The 21,636-nt window shown below is 35.6% G+C and overlaps 1 protein-coding gene across 1 annotated transcript; it reads left to right on the top strand.

The window, feature by feature from the left end:
• The first annotated feature begins 1,411 nt into the window (after positions 1-1,411).
• LOC306864796 (glucose-fructose oxidoreductase domain-containing protein 1) lies at positions 1,412-21,078 on the top strand. Its single transcript, XM_079409030.1, has 2 exons — positions 1,412-2,155; positions 19,588-21,078. The coding sequence occupies exons 1-2, from the start codon at positions 1,903-1,905 to the stop codon at positions 20,508-20,510; spliced, it is 1,176 nt and encodes a 391-aa protein (XP_079265156.1). The 5' UTR covers positions 1,412-1,902; the 3' UTR covers positions 20,511-21,078.
• Positions 21,079-21,636: the final 558 nt, after the last annotated feature.

The following is a 21,636-nucleotide window of genomic DNA, read 5'->3' as shown; positions in this document are numbered from 1 at the left end:
TCCAAAATGTACATTTTATAATCCTATTATTCGAGAATAGCTGTGTGATATCATTAGGATTAATTCCAAATTATGATTCCATAGCATTCCTTTATTGCGATCTCTTTCTAAAGCAAATGTTTACCTGACAATTCATACAAATTGTTATATGAACCAAGCAGAGTTTATTTGTGAAGTCTGAGTGATCAAACATTATTATTCTATATAAAACCATATATTCCTGTCCCAGATTCCCGTGTGTTTTAGGGTTTGTTTCACACTCACATGAACATCACATGATCCACAGCAGCACACAGTCAGATCAGAGACACGAGCGCCTGATTAAATCATGAAGAACACCGTCAAAGACAAACATACCGGGTAGAAATTATCTGATACCCATGCAATGCGTATAAAAGAGTGCATTTTCACAGTTTCACTTCATTTTTTAAATTCTTTTCATTAATGCTACTATTTTCAGCAGCGATAAATCAGTCAACCAGTATTTTAAGAGTGAGTTTTGAGCTTTTCTGATGAGATGTGATTTGAAGGTCATAGGTCAAAGTGAAGCTTAATGTGTTTCTGAGTCACAAACTATCTGTCCAGTGATTAATCCTCATCCTCTTCCTCCTCCTCAGTTCTGCCGTAAGTGAGTTTCGTAACAGGCTAAACAGGGCTGTTATTGACTCACTGCTACTGTAGTTTCCATCTGAATATTGACTCATGGGGAGGTTTGAAGCGCCTTTGGAAATGATGGCGCAATATTTAGTGCTTTGTGATATTTTAATCTTAAGCATTTACACTCAAAATGAGTTATCTTAATATGACATTTGTTTATTATACAAACTATTCCATGATAAACTTAAAGTATTAAATATATAATATTTAATATTATATCTTAAATATATTTAAATGATGTATATATAGTATGTATAATATATTTCTGTGCATTTGTAAATATACATTTTTAATTCATTCACTCACCTTTTGTTGCTCTAATACTCAATATGACCCCTTTATTATTTTCTCTGCCACTTATTAAATGCGTTAAACCTAATAATAATTAATTTGTCGTCATCTCGCTGGTGTATTGTGTTTCCATTCACTGCAGTCACTGTCTCCCGCTGTGATCAGACGAGCTGTGTGCATAATTCCGCTGCTTTTTCCAATCCTACTACAGCGCAGGCTTGGCTTATGAATATTAATCGTTTAACTACGCTGACGTTGCTTGGTAACCTTCACGGCGTCCTGTTACGCAACGTAATTAATATTCACAAACCACGCCTCTGCCGCCTTTGGATTAGCCAGCTGACCCAGCGCCCACCCTCCAGCAGCCAATCAGATAGTCTTCTCTGTCGAACGTCACTTTGCGTAATTAATATTCAGAGAGCAAGCCTTCGCTGTAGTAGGATTGGTGTCTCCGGTTGTGAAGGGGTTAACGGGGAGGGCGGAACTCTGCACCGGCCGCAATATTGATAGCGAGAGGTACAGAGACGCGACAACGCTCGGAGGAACGCTTTGGAAATACTATCAGGATTTAATTTGCATCGTGACGCGCACGCATTGACCTCGCCAGCGATGCGTTTGCGTCTTTCTGGAAGATACAGAGGGAACGCGACGCGAGTGTGGCGCGTCGCGCAGATTCCGAAGCGGATACAAATGCATTTGTGAATGTAACATTGTATCGTCGCGTGCATTTAAACCGGGATCTCTTACAGATGCGCAGACGCGGGTCTCAGTGTGCAGGTGGATGATGATGAATCCATCTCATCTTTGAATGAATAATTATTGATTTACAGAGGTTTCACACAGCTGGGAGGAACCCAAAGGCGCAATGGTCATAGTTCACGCATCAGGGTTCGAACCCGCACCCGCCGGGTCACCCGCCTCCGGTGTGTGAGCATCCACGCGCGCGCGACAGTCATGTTGCCCGGTGTGGGTGTGTTTGGCACCAGTCTGACGACCCGGGTCATCATCCCTCTGCTGAAGAACGAGGGCTTCTCGGTGAAGGCGCTGTGGGGTCGCACGCAGGAGGAGGCGGAGGAGCTGGCGCGAGACATGAACGTGCCCTTCTACACTAACCGGATCGATGACGTGCTGCTGCATCCGGATGTGGACCTGGTGTGCATCAACCTGCCTCCGCCGCTCACGAGACAGATCGCCGTGAAGACGCTGGGTGAGTGGCACATATTGGATGAATTGCACAATGTTCCTCTGATGGTTCTCATGGAGGAGCGCGCGTGTCAGATCTTGTTTCTGGCAGGTTAGGTGTGGCTTTAATATATGACTGACTTGCTTCACCAGCCATTGCATCATAAATTGTGTGGTTTTTTTTTTGTTTGTTTTTTTGGTCATTAAGAAAGCCACAATGGTGAAACTGACATAGACTGGACCAGTTCATGATGTTAGGTGTAAAAGGCCTTAAGGAAGTTTGTCCATCATTTTATGGACTTGCAAATGGATCTTTGAAAAATATCTCTTTAGAGTCTCATTAATATCTCAGTTGTTCCTCCTACAGCAGTGGCATTAAATAAAGAGCACAACAGAGAACATCGCTCGTGTCTCCTGCTGTTTCTTCTGAGAAAAAGACTAACAATGTCACGTGTCTCCAATTGAGTTTCAGAAGACATCTCAACTGCAGTCAAAGACCTCGTTATGAACTCAAACATTTCTCATCAAATGATCTGAACTACATTCATTTTATAGCTCTATATTCTTAGTGGATGATGATTAGTGACTCATTTGTGTGTTTTATTGTGTGAGACACATCTGAGAGAGCTGCGACCTTAAATAAAATATAGTTTTTCGCTATTAGGTTTCGAGCTTTGATAGAGCATTTTTTTCTGCAGAGGATGCACTAAGTAGTGATTCATGTGGTCATCACCGTGACAGAAATCTTCTATAAAATCTAGAGGTCAAAATCACTGATTTAGGACCTTCAGAACATTCTCCGTTGTTTTTCCAAGACAGCAGTGAAAAGAAATCGAGGGCAAATGAAGAATGTCACTTGAATTTGCTGCTTCTCAGATGTTTCTCCTGAGAAAAAGACTGATGTCACACGTGTCTCCAAATGAGCTTCAGAAGACATCTCAACTGTGATCATATATCAGAAGTCTGCAATCAGAGATCTCGATAATTTCTCAACAAATAATATCCATTTCCACATTCATTTTAAAGCTCTATATTCTTACTGGTTGATGAGTAGTGACTCGTTTGTGTGTTTTGTTTTCCGAATAAATTTTGGGAGAAACATCTGTTGATATTTTTAAGTTATTCTCTATTAAATCTCCTGAGCTTTGAAATGGCTGTGCAATAATGTTTTCCACTGAGTATGTGTAGTAAGTAATGATTCATGTGTTCAGTACAATGATCTGCTAGAGGTCGAAATGACTGCTTTAGGATCTTCAGAAGATCTCAGGCTTGTGTTTTTGTCCGTTGCTCACTCATGATTTGCTTCTGGAGTCTGTTGTCTAGTCAGTAGATGAGACGGGTGACTGATGTTTGCAGGTGTCCAATGACAGTCAGAAATAACCTGTGAGAATTATTCATCTCTGGGATCAGGAGAATGAGCCCAAAATAACCTCAGACAGGAACCAGCAACAGACTGGATTATTATCCTCAGTCTTTCTTCTGTCACTGCGCTGAAATACCTAGCATTACGTTTATACACAGCACTAATCACTATTATATCTAGACCGAAATTTTTACTTTTTCTGTAGCACACGTGAGCGAAGCTTGCAAGCCTAGGATACTGTAGGTGGTTGCAAGGAGGTTGTATGCACTGAAGAAAAAAAATTGAGCCTACTTAAAATTTTAAAGCAACCAGCTTCAGCAGATTTGAGTTCTCAACTTATTTTTGTAGGAGATTCTCAGCTTTTTGTTGTATAAACTTAAAACAACAAGTTGAGAAAGCTAAAAAATCAGCTGTTTTTAAAGTTTCAACTTTTTTTGCTAGGTGGTTATTTTCTGCTCCTAAATTTAAGCTTGAAAACCCCAAGACTCAAACCTTGAAGTTGTCTTAAGAATGTGAGTGAATTGCTGTCGCTGTATTTCCTCTTAACAGCAGCAGTGTTGTCATTCTGGTCAGGTCAGGTTCGTCACATTCTCGTCATCCAGCCGTGATTTATCATGATAAGGAACTCATAAGGCTTCGTCGCACTCAGAGACTGTTTATCTGCAGAGCTTGATTGCGGTGGTAAAATCACGTCACATGGGTTTCCATGCGCTCCTAGGACAACATGTTTACCTTGTGTCTTCCTGTAGAACCAAAATTGACACGTTTTCCATTGTTTTATAGGCTGTGCTGTAGAATCTCATGCTGGATTAGTTCACAGTCAAAGTTTACCCTGGTCAAGTTGTGAAATGTCAATAAACGAGGTAAAAGCCCGTTGTGAGTTCAGCTCTGAGTAAACATGTACTTTAGAGCAAATATTTAAGCTGTGCTCGTGTCCATGTGTTCAGCTAATCTGTTTAAAACCGAAAGATTGATTTTTCTCATTAAGATAATGTTGAAGCAAGGACAGTGGATCTATTTTGGTGTATTATATTAACCAGGCACTCCATCAAAATCAACTGTGCTGTCTAAATAGTCAGCATTTAAAGGGATAGCTCTGTAAATTTACTGTAAATTTCAAGATGTAGCTAACTTTTTTACTCCAGTGGAATAGTAAAGTAGATTTTTAGCTGAAACCGTGGTATTTGGTGATTCAGAAATACAAGTCAGTGGCTATTGTCACTTTGAGCGTCAAAAAAGCATATCAGGCAACACTAAATTAATACTCGTGGCTTCTGATGGTATATTGAGGTCTTATGAAGCGAAACGATCAGTCAGTGCAAGAAACTGAACATTATTCACAATTATTTCCATTATTACCTGTGGGCTAATCAGGCAAACGGGGAAACTGATTCTTTTGAATGGGAGCACTGAATGAGTTCTTTCATCATCGGATCAGATAAGCTCTATTTTGGCTCATTTTGAGTCGGAGTGACTGTCAGGCGTCTGAAAGTGAGTTTTGATTGAGGAACTTGTAGATGTGTGCTGCTCGAGCTGCCAACTGTTTCAGACAATCCAGTCTGATTTGATGAACTGGTTCAACTGGTTCACTAAAAAGAATCGGTTCAAAAGAATGATTCGTTCATGAAGCGGACATCACTCCAGACCGTTTGCCTGAGGCTCTGTTACATGTAATAAATGAATGTTGTAAATAATGTTCAGTTGCTTGCACAGACCGATCGTGTTGCTTCATAAGACCTCAATATATCGTCAGGAACCACAGGTTTTAATTTTATGTGCTTTTTTTACTCTCAAAGTGATGGTAGCTGCTGAGTTTTATTTTATAAAACCACCAAGGACCACAGTTTCAGCTAAACATCTTATTTAGTCTTCTTCTGAAGAAAAAGAGTCCCCATCTTGGATGGCCTGAGGGTGAGTAAATTAACAGCAAATCTTTATTTTTGGGTGAACTTTCCCTTTAAAGCAACATCCCAGTTGTTGTAATGAGATAATGGTCATCTTTCTCATCTCGTGATGATCAGATGCGTTAACAGCAGCTGCACTAAAGCATAAACCAGCAGATTTGTCATTCAGAAACTAGTTTGAAAGCTCAGTTCCTCTTCTGAAGGTTTTCACCTCAGGCTTTGCCTGTTTACTCTGTGTGGAGTGTTGATAAGGATAATGAGCAGGATGGGAGTTTGAGCTGAAGATCAGATGAATGAGACCGAACCTAGTGACAGAAACACAGTTGAAGTCACTCAACAGCAGCCTGATGCAAATACACACAGCGTTCCTGTCTGACCTGCTGGGCTGCATTTGAGGGGTCAGTGAGGGGAAGTCTTGGTTTTTCTTGGAATTTACTGCATTTTTCTGAAGGCATTCTTCCTGGAGGGTCATCTTAGGGCTGCATGATTTAGGGGAGGGGGGGGGGGGGGGGGGGGGTCAATAGTGATTGCAATTTAAAATGCAATTATTATTATTAAAAAAAAGCATGTTTGTAGGTCTGCAAAATTCTGACCTGAAATTTGGTGATTTTTATATCAATACGAATAATAATAATGATCAACTAGCTGAAAAAGGTTTTTTTTTTTTTTGTGCATTTTTAAGTTTGGGATGGATTTAGAATTGTAATGAATAAAATATATATAGTGTAATTTTTTGTTGTTTGTTGAAGAAGAAGATAAGACAACGAGTGATTGTGAGATTGCAGTTCGAGACCTATTTCATCCTCCATTTTGGCTGTTGAATAATGCACCGATGCAGTCCTCTATCAGGTCCTCTTCTCCTCTCCCTCTGATTTCACGGCCTGCGCTGGTTCTTAGCGTTTCACAAGCAGCGGATTATGAAAGTGGAGCTCAAGCGGCTCTAGTGGAATACATTAGCATTTCCAGTGCATCTGTCCCGCTGGATTGATCCAGCTTCAGCTTCACTGTGTGTTAAAGGAGCAGCGTCTCTGAATGCGTTCTCAGAGTCTGTCCTCATTCTCACACTGAAAGTACATATTAAACGCTTTCTTAAATACTTGATTTTACAGAGAAATATTTTAGTAATAATCTTGCCTTAAAATAAAATAATAGTAATATTTTTTTGTTATATATATATATATATATATATATATATATATATATATATATATATATAATTCAAGATGATAATAATATAGTAATTAAATATAATGATATTTAATATAATATTTATTTATAATTATATATATTTATTATTACTTTATAATCATATTGACGTAACATTTTGGGCCCAATTGTGCATAAATACAAGCACAACAAACCTGGTGTTCTTTCTTTTCTTAACTTTTTAGTAACATTTTTACTGGAAAAAATCCCCAAATCATACAGCTCTAATATTAATATATATGGTTTCATTTAATTTAATTCAAATAATATTATATTCTAACATTCTAATATTGTGCCAAATTGTGTTTTTTTTTTATTGCATTTAAACCCCCCCCCCCCTTTCAAAAAATTGTGCAGACCTATTTTAAAAACAATAAAACTTCATAATTTTATATTGAAAAAGGAATATTAGTCTCTTTTATGAGGCTATGTTATTGCTTGCAAAGTATTTATTTATATTTTTTAAATGTATTTATAATTTGGCATGAATGAAAGTGAGGTTGTGAGGGATATAATACTATGTTGTAATCTTGTATATCTTCTTGTTCTTTCAATTGCTGCTGCATCAGAAATGCATTTTTCCACAAAAGTCCCAAAAGGTTTGGTCTGTGAAAATGAAACATGACAGTGATGCAAACACCCACAACAACAACAAACCATGCCACTATCTGTCTCTCACTCTAAACGTGTAGTTTCTAGTATAAAGCATATATATGGTGTGTGTTTGTGCTGTGATGTGATTGAGTCCTGCAGTGTTGTGTGTGTCGGTGAGCCGTGCTTCTGCGGTGTATCGGATGTCAGGCTGGCTGTCGTCCACCGACACACACAGACGCTCGCTCATCTTTGAGAACTGGAGGGAGCATCTAAGAATAGAGCAGTTCCTTAGTGAGTCCATGATGTACAGTATGTGACGAATTATACTGTTTTCTGAAGGAAAAGGATGTCACAGCAGTGTGTATGTAGGGCCCTATGACATATGGGTTATTGTTTTCCACAAATGCTGGTTTTTTTGTTTTGTTTTTTACATAATTTTTTCTGGATTAATTTATTATTTTTATTTATATTATCCGTTTATAGCTTATATCTACTTATATCTATTGAAACATGCAATTTAACAACAATTAATATAAGTTTAGCAAAAATAATAATTTTGGGCACTGTGAAATCTATTTTCCTCCTCCAATTTTTCTTTTTTTTTCTCCATTTTAAATTTTTCTGGATTCAGTTTTAAGGGTTCAATTAAATTTTAAATTTCCAAACATTAGTTTACTTCATTTTTTTAATAACCAAAAGCATGTCTAATCAACTGAATGAATACAATTTTAATAAAATTTTTAACCTAAATATTAAATTTTAGAATTTTGTTGCAAATTGTACAATAAAAATGTAAATATATATAAAAAAAATTAAACATTTTAAAATATGCAGTTTATTTCTTGGCTGCAATATTTTTGGCACATCTGTGTTGTGCATTTGAGCTTGTAACGAAACTAAAAATTAAAATATTAGTAAAAACTGCAATAGTATCTTTTTAGATATTCTAAAATAACACTGGTGTTAATGCAGTAATTCAGTAAAAATGTAATAAATATAACATTTCATAGGGGCCTATTGTATTTTTTTTCTAGATTTTAAGAAATCCTGTATTTTTTTTATTTATGATTTAATGCAAATTTATTATCAAAAATGGTGGTAATCAAATGAAGGCACAAAACATTAACAATTGAATTAAAAAAAATATATATATATTATGTCATTAAATGAAAATGTAACCCTTCCTTTTGTTTAGTCCAAAAGAAGTGCTGCACAAAAGATGTTTACTGTTAAAATTAAAAGAGAAATTAAGTGATATTCTTTGAAAATTACGTTTTAATACATTTTTTATCATTCTTACTTTGAGAAGCACATTCTACTGTTCAATAGTAAGATATTTATTTTACAGTTTCTTCAACTTAAACCAAACTTATTTTGACACTAGTCCATTTAGTGATTCGATACAGGCCTCATTTTCATGTATTCATCCAAAGTTTGTGAAATATACAGTAAAGTCTGCTTTTGCCACATCATGGAAATGCAGGGCATTATGAATGTGTAGAGACGTCTAATTCTAGTCATTCTGACTGAAATATCTCAAATGACTGCTGTTTCTCCGTCTGAACACCTTATTGAAGGTCTTTCAGGCTCCTCACTGCATGACTTCCTTCATATGGTCTATATGGTGTGAGCCCCCGGAGATGCCGGGACGGGCCCGTTCCCATGCTTCCGCTGAATACGGCTGCTTGTTTGGGGAGACCCCGGCCCGCCGTATTAAGCCTCCCGGACCACTATTTACATGCTAATGTCTGCTGGGAGAAATGCTCTGTGAGTCCTGTGAAATTCTCTTTGTTCGCTCCGATGAATCGCTTTCAGCGGCTTTCTCTGTGCACTGACAAGTGAGCATTCCTGAGTGCATGTGGACGGAAGAGCCTCGCTCCTCGTGCAGGGCTGATCTGTGACTGAACTCACACTAGTGCACTGCAGCAGGTTTGCAGTAGTTTTGGTGAATATGGGTTTTGTGCATCTGAGCCTGTGACACTCAGCAAATAAAGGCCTTTTTTACTTATTGCATATGTTCCTACTTAATATCTCTGTTGCCTGATTTTGTGTAAGATCGTCAAAAGAGAATAATTTACCATGTTTTACAGTCTTGTTTTTGCAAACAATTTTCTCTGTTCATGTGACATCAAACTCAAATTTTCCTACATTTTAACTAAAACTAATACTATAAAATACATTTCCAATACTTTTAATAAAATAAATTTAATAAAATAAAAATAAAATTATATATATATATATATATATATATATATATATATATATATATATATATATATATATATATATATATATATATATATATATATATATATAAAATATTTTTAAAAATTATATATTATATTTGATTTAGTATTGTTTTAAGTTTATGTACTAAAATAACTAAAAATAACTTAATTTAAAAATAAATAAAAACTTTGTGCACATATTAAAAAAAGGCAAAAACACAGAAAAATTTAAATGAAAATAAAACAGAAAATATAAAATCAAAAATTAATTCCAAACATTAAGAAAAAATGTAATAGTATCTCAGTTATACTAAAATAACAGTGTTAATGGTATAATTATTAATGCTATTATTTCAAATTTAACTTGTTTTATTTCAGCTAGTTTCCAGGGAAACATTTGTCTTTTTTATTTAGATAAAAATGATATATAAATAAAATTAAATATTTAAAAAAATTCTTTTATTGCTCATTTTCATTTCGTTTACTTAATAAATAACTAAAACTATGGGTAAAATAAAAATAAAACAAACTGTATAGACAAAAAATGGACAACTAAATTACTAAACTAACTAATATTAATTTAAAAAATAAAAACAAATTAATTCAGAATATTAATAAAGAAAATTGTCATAAAATAAGACTGGTGTTGATGCAATATTCTAATAACCGTAAAACATAAATATTGGTTAAATTATTTTAATTAAATGTGATGTTATATGCAAAGCTTTCTGATGTCATTCAGGGCAAATAGCGCCAGGTTTCATGCACAGCGAAGCCACATGCACTCTCACTTCCTGTGGCTTGTGACTACTTCCTGTCCTCTGGCACTGGAGAACGGTCTGCATGTGGGTGGACTCGTGCTACCTTTCCATAAGTGGTTAAAGTCACTTCAGCATCCTGGTGACATGGTGTGATATCACAGGAAATGAGAAACAGGAAGTGTTGAGGGTAACGGCAGTAATGTGAATAGCAGTCTTTCATGCTGTCATTGACTTAATAAGGCAAAGAGGTCAAACCTCACTTGTACCACAACGTCTGATAACATCCGTCCTGATCACTGCGTCCCTTTTATGGAAGTTATGCAACATTAGAAAAATATATATGTATATGTATACAATGTTGAGTGTTATTGAGTACAGTAATGCATAGATGATTATGATATAAGGAATTGATTTCCATAATTAAGTATATATTCTGGTCTCTCGTTATTATGCAGAATTTAAATTTAATTGTTTATCAGTATGTACACTGTAAAATAGATTAATTTTTTACAAGAAAGTTTATAATTTTGAATATAATTTTTTATACATGTGTATAGAGTATGTATACATTTAATTCAGTGTGTCACTTGCCATATATTTATACTTAATTGTGAAATTTACAAGCAATTTCTGATTCAGTCTAAATTCTACACCATTTATTTTTTTAAGTGTGGTTCTTTACATTAATTTTTTTAATGAGTTTAATGAGTTTAGAATAGAATACTAGCTTAATACTAAGTACTGTGCAGAATTCAGAATTATATTAGCTTTCGTCACATGACCTAATTTACATGTTCCAAGTTTTATTTAGCAAATCAATAAATGCTGAATTTAGCATTTTTGTTTAATTTTTACGTAAAAGTATGCCATTACGAGTACATACTGCATACAGCGAAGCTAGTGAGAGTAGTGTGCTGTTCTTAATATAATGAGATGTCACGTCACATTTGTCCAAACTTTCCAGACATGTCTAAAATATGCTGTCTGGTTTTGCACCAAATCTAGTCCGGTAAGAAAAGTTCTGGTTGATTGAGCAGAAAGCACTCGCTCCTGATGAGTTCAAGCGGTGAAGTGCTTTGCGATGAAGTTCATTAATGAAGGTTTGACTCCTACAGACGGAGGAGTGTGAGTGAGCTGCTGAAGAAAACAAAACACAAACTGAGCTGCCAATCAAACGACCGCACACTCGGGCTGCTCATCGTGACCTTTGACCCGCCGCGCTCCGATAAGGTGAAATTTCAGCCGGACTATGCAAACAGTCGTCTTTGCATACTTTGAACACAGCAGATAGTCAAATGCTGGTTTCTCATGTAGCGACTGACAGACGACAGATAAACACTATCTACAGCACGACTTTCAGGAATCAATAAAACCAGGAACAGAGTTCAGCAATGAGAGAGGGCCTAGAGAGTAAAGAAATATACTGCTGACTAAAGGAATACACTGTTAGATATTTCAAAGGGTTTTTACAGTAATGACCTCCTCAACACTACAGCAACACATCTTTGCTCACTGATTAATTAGAGGCGGGTGGCTAATTGTGTCCGTGCTTTTGCATGAAAAAGAATTACAAGCAGGTCCAGAATAACAATGTGTTTGAGTGTCGCTCTGGTGATTTATGACTGATCTGCACGGCCTCGTTGCTGTGGTTCTGCAGCAAGCGTGATGTTTCTGTGTGTGGCTTTAATCTGATGAAGGTGAGGCTCTAGATAACTGCTCCTCTGAGACTCTCAGACCTCCTGACAGCAGATCAATGCCTTTTGTTTTCCTTCAGCCGAGGACAAAGAGCAGTTTATGACAGCACAGCAACAGAGATGCTGTTTTAAGGGGATTTTACATTCGCAGTTATATGTCACTGACGGGTTTTTTGCTTGTAATCAAACACATTTGAATGCACTTTCAATGATGCATGATTTTATATAGATGATATTGAGTTGCTGAGTTAAGTTCAGCTATTCTGTTAAGGTTTGCTCTGCTGACCTGTTTGATTATTTATTTATTTTATTATAAACATCATACATTATATTATTGTGATTTTAGTTTAGATTTTTATATTTATTTTTGTAATTTTTTGTTATAAATATAATTTTATTATGTATTTGTTTATGTTATATTATTTATTAATTACAAAATGACCTGTTTATTTAGCAATTTCTTTGGTGACCCAAAACTAGCCATCTTCACTCTTAACATAAACATTAGGCATCAGGAAAGTCCCAAGAAACCGTTTTCCAGCTGAACTCAGATTTGTAAAGGAAGGAAGTTGTTCTGTTGAGTGTTTCTTGTGAATCCTGAGCAAACATCCCTGCAGACTCATCCATCACGGCACATTCTCATGCTAATGCTAACGGATGACGTCTTCTCCTCAGTCAGCACTAAACTCTTGTTTACCAGCGTGTGTTTTGTGCATCTATTCATCCTGCCGTGGCTCTTTCTCTCTCCTCACTATGACTTGTGTCTTGTTTTGTGGTCAGTATTTCTGGTGACTCAATAGCACACAGTTAGAAACTCCTGGAAAACAACACGGCCTCAGCTTCACCTCAGTCCTGGACGTTTCATTTAATCAAACAGTGCTGGTGTGTGTCCTGAAACTGCTACTACACTCAAACACATCAGAGGAACTTTCACAAGCTTTCTAAAAGCCAAAACGGCTCTTGATTCGTCCCTGAATATAAACAGTCACATGATCACCTGAAACAATCAGCTCATTGTTGCGTGATGATGATGTACTTGATGTTTTTGAAAGTTTTCGTGATACAGGACAATCAGACGTGGAAATCATACAGATGGCAAGTGATTATCTGCAGCTTTGATTGTTTATTCCCAGCGGATGGAAGTAGATGGAGAGCATTGTGAGGAATACAGACCTGGGCTGCGTTCACAACAGCATACTAGCATACTACGCTCACTATTTCTGCAGTGTATACACACCAGGGTTTTACATTTCTGATCAATTCCTGAAGTTGAACTGAGGAACAAAAAAGGATGCAGAAGTGGGTTATTATTGTAAACTAAAATTATTTAAAACAAAAAAGGTAATTGAAATTAAACAAACATTAACTGAAATAAAATATATTATTTTATTAATATATATTATTTTAAAAATATTAAATATTTTTCCTTTCTCATTTTTATTTATTTAGTTTAAGTTAATGTACTAAATGAAAAATAAAATTAGAAATAAATAAATTAATAAAAACTAAAAACAAAATTAATAATAAAAAATAACAAAAACACCACTGACTAAATAAATTAACATTTCTAATTTTCATTGTTTAACACCTAAAACTAAATGAATTTAATACATAAAACTAAAGCTGAAATAAAAATAAGAACATGTTTTTAATAATAATAATAAAATGGCAAAAAAAAAACTTTAGCTAAAATTAATATTTTTCATTTTCATTTAGTCTAACTCAATGTAAAATAACTAAACTAAAACTGTATTTAAAAAAAAAAAAATTGCAAAAATAATTGTTCAATGTTAACTTGAAAGTTTAAAGTGCCTTAATGATGGATAGATGAGTCGAGTTTTACCATGCTATGTTTTTACCTCTATTTAAATAGTAAAGCAAGAATATACCGTACTGTTCAGCATGAAGGGATTTTCATTTGCGAGCCGTGTTGCTCATAATCATGAAGAGCTGTATTTCTGCGAGAGAGGAAATGCAGGATGTGGTTTGATTTGTATTGATCAGGAGCTGATGTCAGCATGAAGTCGAAGCTGTTGTGATTTTGATCGTATGTTGACAGTAAAAGCAGACCTCAGCACAAACACCTGTTCTTCATCTGCAGGTTGATTCTCAGGATTTGATGAGTGTTAGTGTGTGTGATCAATAGTGTCTCTCGCAGGATTTGTAATCTCAGAAGTGTGTGTGTGTCCTGCAGTGCTGATTTAATGCTCAGTGTGTTGATCTCACTCTCATCTGCTTATATCTGTATAGAAGTGTGTTGCTGAAGAGTCATTCTGTCATACATGATCGCACAACATATCACCGCAGCGGCCCATCTCTGTTATTACTAATGTCTTCATAACTAGAGATCAGCATGTTTTAGATTTGGTCATTTTCAGATTATCAGTTTTGGTTGATAACCATTTTATTTGTGAATTTTTAATAAAAAAGCAAATTAGCGTTTCATGCAAAATAGGCATTCATTTAATTTTCACAATTTTTTTTATTTTATATCAGTGTTATTTTAGTGTTATATACTATTATACAATTATTTTTTTTTTTTATATTTTGAATTGGCTTTTAGTTTTTAATTTGTCGTCATTTATTTATTTATTTTTTATTTTAGTTTAAGTTTCAGTAATTTTGTAATGTGTTTTTATTATTTTTATTGTTTTTGTAAATTCTTTTAATTTCAGATATTTTTTTCAATTTTAGTTTTAGTAAATTTTGTGCTTCAACTTAAACATATTTGTGTCATTTAGTTGCCAAAGCAAAATGTGTACACACACACACAGATATATATATATTCATGTACATAAGTATAATTTTTATTTATTTATTATAATAAATACATGTATATTTTTGTTTTAATTTGTATTATTATTTTAATTTGGAATATTATTTATTATAATTTTATTTAAATTAATAATAAAAAAAAAAAAAAAAAAAAATATATATATATATATAAAGATAAAATATATAAAATTACTATAGACATTTAATGTTTATTATACATATGATGCATTTAAAATATTTTCAAATACTTGATATAATATATGATATATTTTCTATATGATGCTATGTGAAGTGTGTATTATTGTGTCCACACACAGATCATGAGTGTATGGTGTGTGTTTGTCCTGTCTCTGGCTCCTGATGTGTCTCAGCTGAGACTGTATTTGAATATTGTGTGTTGGAGCGTTGAGATGCTCACCGTGATTAATGTGTGTGTGTGTGTGTGATCTCTGCTATACAGATGCAGCTGTATCCTATCTCACACACACTCACTCACTCACTGACTCACTCACACACACACTCACACACTAGTATGATCTCTCATTCATGGTTTCAGAGTGTAAATGTGAGCTCATCTGGACCTGTTTTACTGGCTCTGTGTTTGGATGTGTGTTAAAGCCTGAGGTGATGGGTCAGGTGGAAATCCCAGCGCCGACACGCGTTCACACGTCTCCACTCGATTACACCAGAGCGCTCCACTCTCATGCTGTTTGTGTTTCCTGGAAATGTTGTTCTTCTTCCATGTCGTCACTACATTAACAGCACAGTAATAAGACTGCATTATCATCAGTGTGACGGTCACAGCTTTTAGCTAGAAAACTACCATCTCCAGGACTCAATGACAGTAGGTCTGACCAGGTTTCCTGATGATGCCCGAGGCCGGCGTGAGTGAGTTTCTGCTCGTCTTTCAAGCCAGTTATCTCTACAACTACATCTACTGATAATTCATGCTTTTATGCCATGCAGATTTAAACATTTGCTTTTCTGTCGTGTTTTAAACATCGTTTAAAAATGAAAAACATGTCAGTAACATTATCCAGCTGCTTTCCAGGAAAAGACTTTTTGCAGTGCATTGCTGTCATCCTTAAACTTTTAAATAAAAACCAATGTTTGTTTTTTTGTATTTTATGCACAGATATATGTAATATATAATATATCTAAAGCTATCAAAATCCAATGTCTTCATAACTAGAGATAAGTATATTTTATATTTGGTCATTTGAGATGAGTTTTGGGTGATAACTCCGCCTGCTTGATTACTTCATTTTTTATTTCATTTTATTTGTACACTCTGAATAAAATAAAAACATAATTTTATGTACAATAGGTGTTTTGATTTTCAAAATTCTTAATAGTAATATTCTTAATATTTTATCAAATTAAAAAAATATATTTGTGTATAATTTTAATAAAATACATAAATTTCCTTTGCTAAAAATATTATATATTATTAACAGTAAACCTGAACATACTTTTGGAAAAAAATAATCTTTTGACAACAGCATTCAAAGCCCATTTAACTGTTGTAATGTGTCATATTTCACACTGAAACAGAATATTCCAGCAGAAAAAATAGGATGGATACAGGTGACATCAGCCGAAAAGAAAAGTCGTGTCAGAGGGAATTTTGATGAAGCATTTTAAAAACATTTGTTTTCTTTGGATCAAACGTGCAATGATCAATTATTTACAGCAAGAGCAGGAACGTGCATTTAAGAAAGTAAATGGGGTCAATTTAGATTTGCTGTGGACTAAATCTGAACAGATCATGTCTCTGGGGTTTTCCTGCAGAACTAATGGTTAGGGATGTTTTTATGCGTACAGATGAAAATAAAGCCACCGGCTGCATGTATCTCCTCAGCTCTGGGTTAGTCTCTGCTCTTGATTGCTGATGGCTCTGTGTGTCTCATCATGAGCTGTTGTGTAGTGCAGTGCAGATTTCTCTCTCTCTCTCAGAGACAGAGCTCCATTAGGATGATGGAAGTGTAATTATCTCCCCTCCGCTGCTCTCTAACGCCAACAATCAAACTCAGCGCCTGGAGAAGAGCGTTGATGAACTCAGCAGTGAAGCTGAATCTCAGCCAAGCAGGAACACTGAATGATATGCAGAGATTTTACAACTTGCAAATGTAACTATTTGGTTTTCTGAGACATTTTGAACATTGTTGCGGTCAGTGTTAATGAAAAAATATATCAAAATTATCTGGCTGGTTGAAATTTTACCAATATTGCAAATGCGACAAATCAGCTATGCCATCATTTTGCAGTGCATTTCTGTCATGGAGTTAAATAGTTTTAAATTAAAAAACGTTTTAGTTGCAAAGAAAAATAAACATTTTAATAAATATATAACTGAAAATGAAAAACATTATTTGTTGTTTTAATTCAAATAAAAAAATATTTATCTATTATTGTAAATCAAAAGCAACATTTTGTATATTTATATACAATTTATATATTTTGTATATTGAAAATGTCCATTAAATTGTAAAATTCTGTTGCTAAAAATATATATTTTTAAAGTTTTTAAAGTTTTAAAAAACAATATTTTTAATGTATTATTTATATTTTATATATAACTTATATTATTTATTATTATTATTTAATATTATTTTATTTTCATATGATGCAGTGTTGCTTCTGAAGTAAAATGATCTTGTTTTAAGGATTTGTAGATATAAACAAGACAAAAATGAGTATTACAAATAGGATTTGATTGACATGCATACGCCACTAGTTTTCTTTTGTGCTCAGTTATATTGGCATCTACCCTGACTAAAGTTCCATAAAACGAGAATACAAACATGATTACAAGAATATTTTTACAGAAATACTGAGCTGTTCTTCTATTTAAACTAGTATGTATTCTATGGAGCTGTGATGCAGAACAAACAAAGGCTCAGTACTTTGAGTCTGGGAGAGCTGCTGATGTGTGTCAGTTCAGAGCTTTGAAGACTCAGTCGCTGCATAATTCATGACTGGAGATCAACCACACATCCACAAACAAACCACTGCATTTGTGCTCATTTTTATGCTTTATGAGCTATTATAATACTGTATATGTTTGCATTGGCAGCTTTGATTTCGATTTCCAGATGTTCGTATCACAGACGTTCAGAATTGTTGATTGTAACTATATTATCACAAATTTGACTTGATGTGATCTAGATGTTTGTATTTTGCTAAAATGCTTTGGAGTGGTTTCCAGGACGATGCTATGTGGTTACTAGGGTATTCTGGATGGTTGCTAGGTTTCTAAGCTAGAAGATGCATAATTATTTACTAAGAGGACTCTCTCTCTCTCTCTCTCTCTCTCTCTCTCTCTCTCTCTGTGTTTTGTGCAGGTACGATGTGCTTTAATGCTGGTTGGATCCCTAGAGGAGAGGAAATTGCAAAGTCTTAGTATCCTCACACTAATGAGCGCTCTCTCTCTTATAAATCAGAACTCAGTCAGGTTGAGGTTGAGGGGGAGGGGCTTAAGAATAAGAGGGACTGATGACATCATCTGAAAAGGAAGGTTGTTTTAGAGGCGTGGCAGATTGTTATATTTTAATGGAAGACGAGCATTTCTCTGTGGAATATCATGCACTGATCAGTCATTCACAGTAAGACCTGGAGTCCGTTCTCATTTCATGTTGACTTGCTGAGCGTTTCTCAATGGTGGCTGCTGTTGAGTTATTTTCTCTTCTCCCACACTGGATTTCTAGAAATGGGTCAGATGGATTCATTTTCTGACTCGGGTCTTGCCGTCGGGAGCTAATGGGAGATTATTCTGCTGTAAGTCTGAGAAAAATGACATTACGCAGGACTTCACTACTGATCATTCAGCATTACATATTAAATTCAGCTTTAAAAAAATTCCAGAAATTAATACTTTTATTCAGCGAGGATAAATTAAACCTGATCAAAAGTGTCAGTAAAGACATTTATAATGTTAGAAAAGATCTCTATTTTAAATAAATTCTGTTCTTTTGAACTTTCTATTCATCAAAGGATCTTGGAAAAATAAAATGCATCACATTTTCCAGAAAAATATGAAGCACAACTGTTTTCAACATTGATGATAATCAGAAATGTTTGTTGAGCAGTAAATCAGTATATTAGAATGATTTCTGAAGATCATGTGACACTGAAGACTGCAGTAATGATGCTGAAAATTCATCTTTGATCACAGAAATAAATTACATTTAAACAGATATTCACATAGAAAACAGCTATTTTAAATTGAAATAATATTTCACAATATTACAGTTTCTACTGGATTATTTATAAAATTTTTAGCAGCCTTGCTGAGCAGAAGAGACATATCTTGAAAGCAGATTATTTTTATTCAATTGTTCACCCACTAGATTGAATAAATCAAAAGTGAAATAGTATTTCTTTTAATTCAATAAATACACAAACCTCTTTGTAAGATATATTTCATTCTCTGCGTCTCACTGTGCATACTATCATCCTAAATTCTGTGATATTAGTAATTTCCAATACTATTTAGGGCAGATAGGGTGTATATTGAGACGCAGGGATTGTTTTGAAACTGAGATGTATTTTGGGAAAGTTTGCCATCTGCTGGTCTTTGTAGGTACTACAATGAAAGGAAACATGCACTTAGAACTGTTCAGTGATTTGGTTGTGTTCCTCACTTCAAATAAAATGATCTATCTTCTACATAAAAAAAAAAAATACTACAGAAATCATTTTCACTCAAAATTGCTAGTAAATTTAACAAATAATTACAAAGAAACACCAAGTAACTGAATTTGGAAGCAGAGTGGTAATGGTAAACATACTCAAATAATCTTTTTTGAGTATATTTATAAAGACTTGCAAAGCCAAAATGTCCTCATGTCTCTGTTTATGTGTTTTCTTTTATGCAAGTTTTGTTTCAATATCATCTACACGTCTAACTTTCTTTCTCATTCCTTCTTCTAGGAATTGGCAAAAATGTAATATGTGACCGAACAGCGACGCCGCTGGACGCTTTCCGCATGATGTCGGCGGCCCAGTACTACCCGAAGCTGCTCAGCATCATGGGTAACGTGCTGCGTTTCCTCCCTGCATTCGTCCGCATGAAGGAGCTGCTGGAGGAGGGTTACGTGGGAGAGCTCCTGGTCTGCGAGGCGCAGGTTCACGGCGGGAGCCTCCTCGGGAAGAAGTACAACTGGAGCTGCGACGACCTGATGGGCGGCGGCGGGCTGCATTCGGTCGGGAGCTACATCATCGATTTGCTCACGTTTTTGACGGGTCAGCGTGCGGCGAAGGTGCACGGCTTCCTCAAGACCTTCGTGAAGCAGACGGATCACATCCGTGGGATCCGGCAGATCACTAGCGACGACTTCTGCACCTTTCAAATGGCTCTGGAAGGAGGCGCTTGCTGCACGGTTACGCTCAATTTTAACGTCCCGGGTGAGTTTCGGCAGGAGGTTGTGGTTGTAGGAACGTCCGGCAGGTTGACGGTTTCCGGGACGGATTTGTACGGACAGAAAAACGAAAGCGAAAACGGACAGGAGCTCCTCCTAAAGGACAACACGCCTGTCGGAAACGCGTCTCTTCCGGATAAGGCATTCCGGGACATCCCGTCTCCGTATCTCACCGGCACCATCTGCATGGTTCAAGCCGTACGGCAGGCCTTCCAGGATCAAGACGACCGGCGAACGTGGGACGGCCGGCCGCTGACGATGGCCGCCACTTTTGAGGACTGTCTGTACGCGCTTTGCGTCGTGGACACGATCAAGAAGTCCAATCAGTGCGGCGAGTGGCAGAACATCGTGGTGATGACGGAGGAACCGGAAGTCAGTCCTGCGTACCTGATCAGCGAGGCAATGCGGCGCAGCCGGATGTCGCTGTACTGCTAACATAGGGCTGGACGATATGGCCAAAACTTATATCATGATATATCTCTTAATTTCGGTCGATGCAATATAAATCCGATGTTGATATGAGCAATTAGAGCTGCATGATTAATCGTTAAAAGATTGCGATCTCGAGTCAAACACCCATTTTTAAATGACAACAATTTGCCCGTGTCTATTAAACCTTTGAAAAAAACAGAAATACAGGGATGAAAGTTTATAGTTCAGATATAAACATTGATGTCTATGGTGGTGATCAAAATAGAGCAAATCCCCTTTTGACAGTAATTGGTGCTTCAAAAAACGTTGTCGATTGCATTGTTTTGCCACTAGGAAGCGAAAAGTGAGTGTTAAAAGTGTATTTTTCATTGAATCATTCATTCAAACCACTTTTTCATAAATGTATACATATTAAAATGTTTAATAATTCATTCAAATTAATTAAACACTTTTAAATGGACTGCAGCAATATTTTGTCACACATGATTTTGTTTAGTTCAGAATCGTGGGAGAATCGTGATCTCTATTTGAGACGAAAAAAACCTCCTCTTATAAAACTATATCATATTTTAAAAATAAAAATGGTGCAAATAAATAAATGTTCACCTTTATTTGTATTTAGCTTTCATACAAACAAGAAATCACCGTCAAGCATAAGAGTCTCAGACTCACCTTATTAATATCTTTAAATTTAAGCTATAACATAGGCTGGCTATTCTTCTAGATTGACACAAAAGTGCTTCAGCCCGGATAAAGAATGTGAAAAGTGCTCAGACTTGCTGCAGAAAACACAACAAAAACACATGATGCTGGAGACAGGCTTATTGAGAATGCAAATTCATCCTCTGCCAGCAGGAGGCGCTTTTAGAGCGGCAGAAACAGTGGTTTACCCGGTAACATCTGTACACAAATCAGCGCTCAGCTCATGAATGCATCTTTATTAGATAAAATGAAAATGTCTTCGAGACCGTAGGTTACCTACAAAGATACAGATGCTTTTTGATTTTGAAACATGCAGTGCTGATGTTTATTCAAGGAAGTTGTACCAGCGAACACTGGTAATGTATATCAAAATATTTTGGAATGTGTTTAAAAATATCACCGTTATTGAAAACAATATATCGCGATA

Source organism: Barbus barbus, assembly GCF_936440315.1.
Source record: "Barbus barbus genome assembly, chromosome: 46".
In the NCBI taxonomy this organism is placed as follows: Eukaryota; Metazoa; Chordata; class Actinopteri; order Cypriniformes; family Cyprinidae; genus Barbus; species Barbus barbus.
This window is presented reverse-complemented; position numbering and strand designations above follow the sequence as displayed.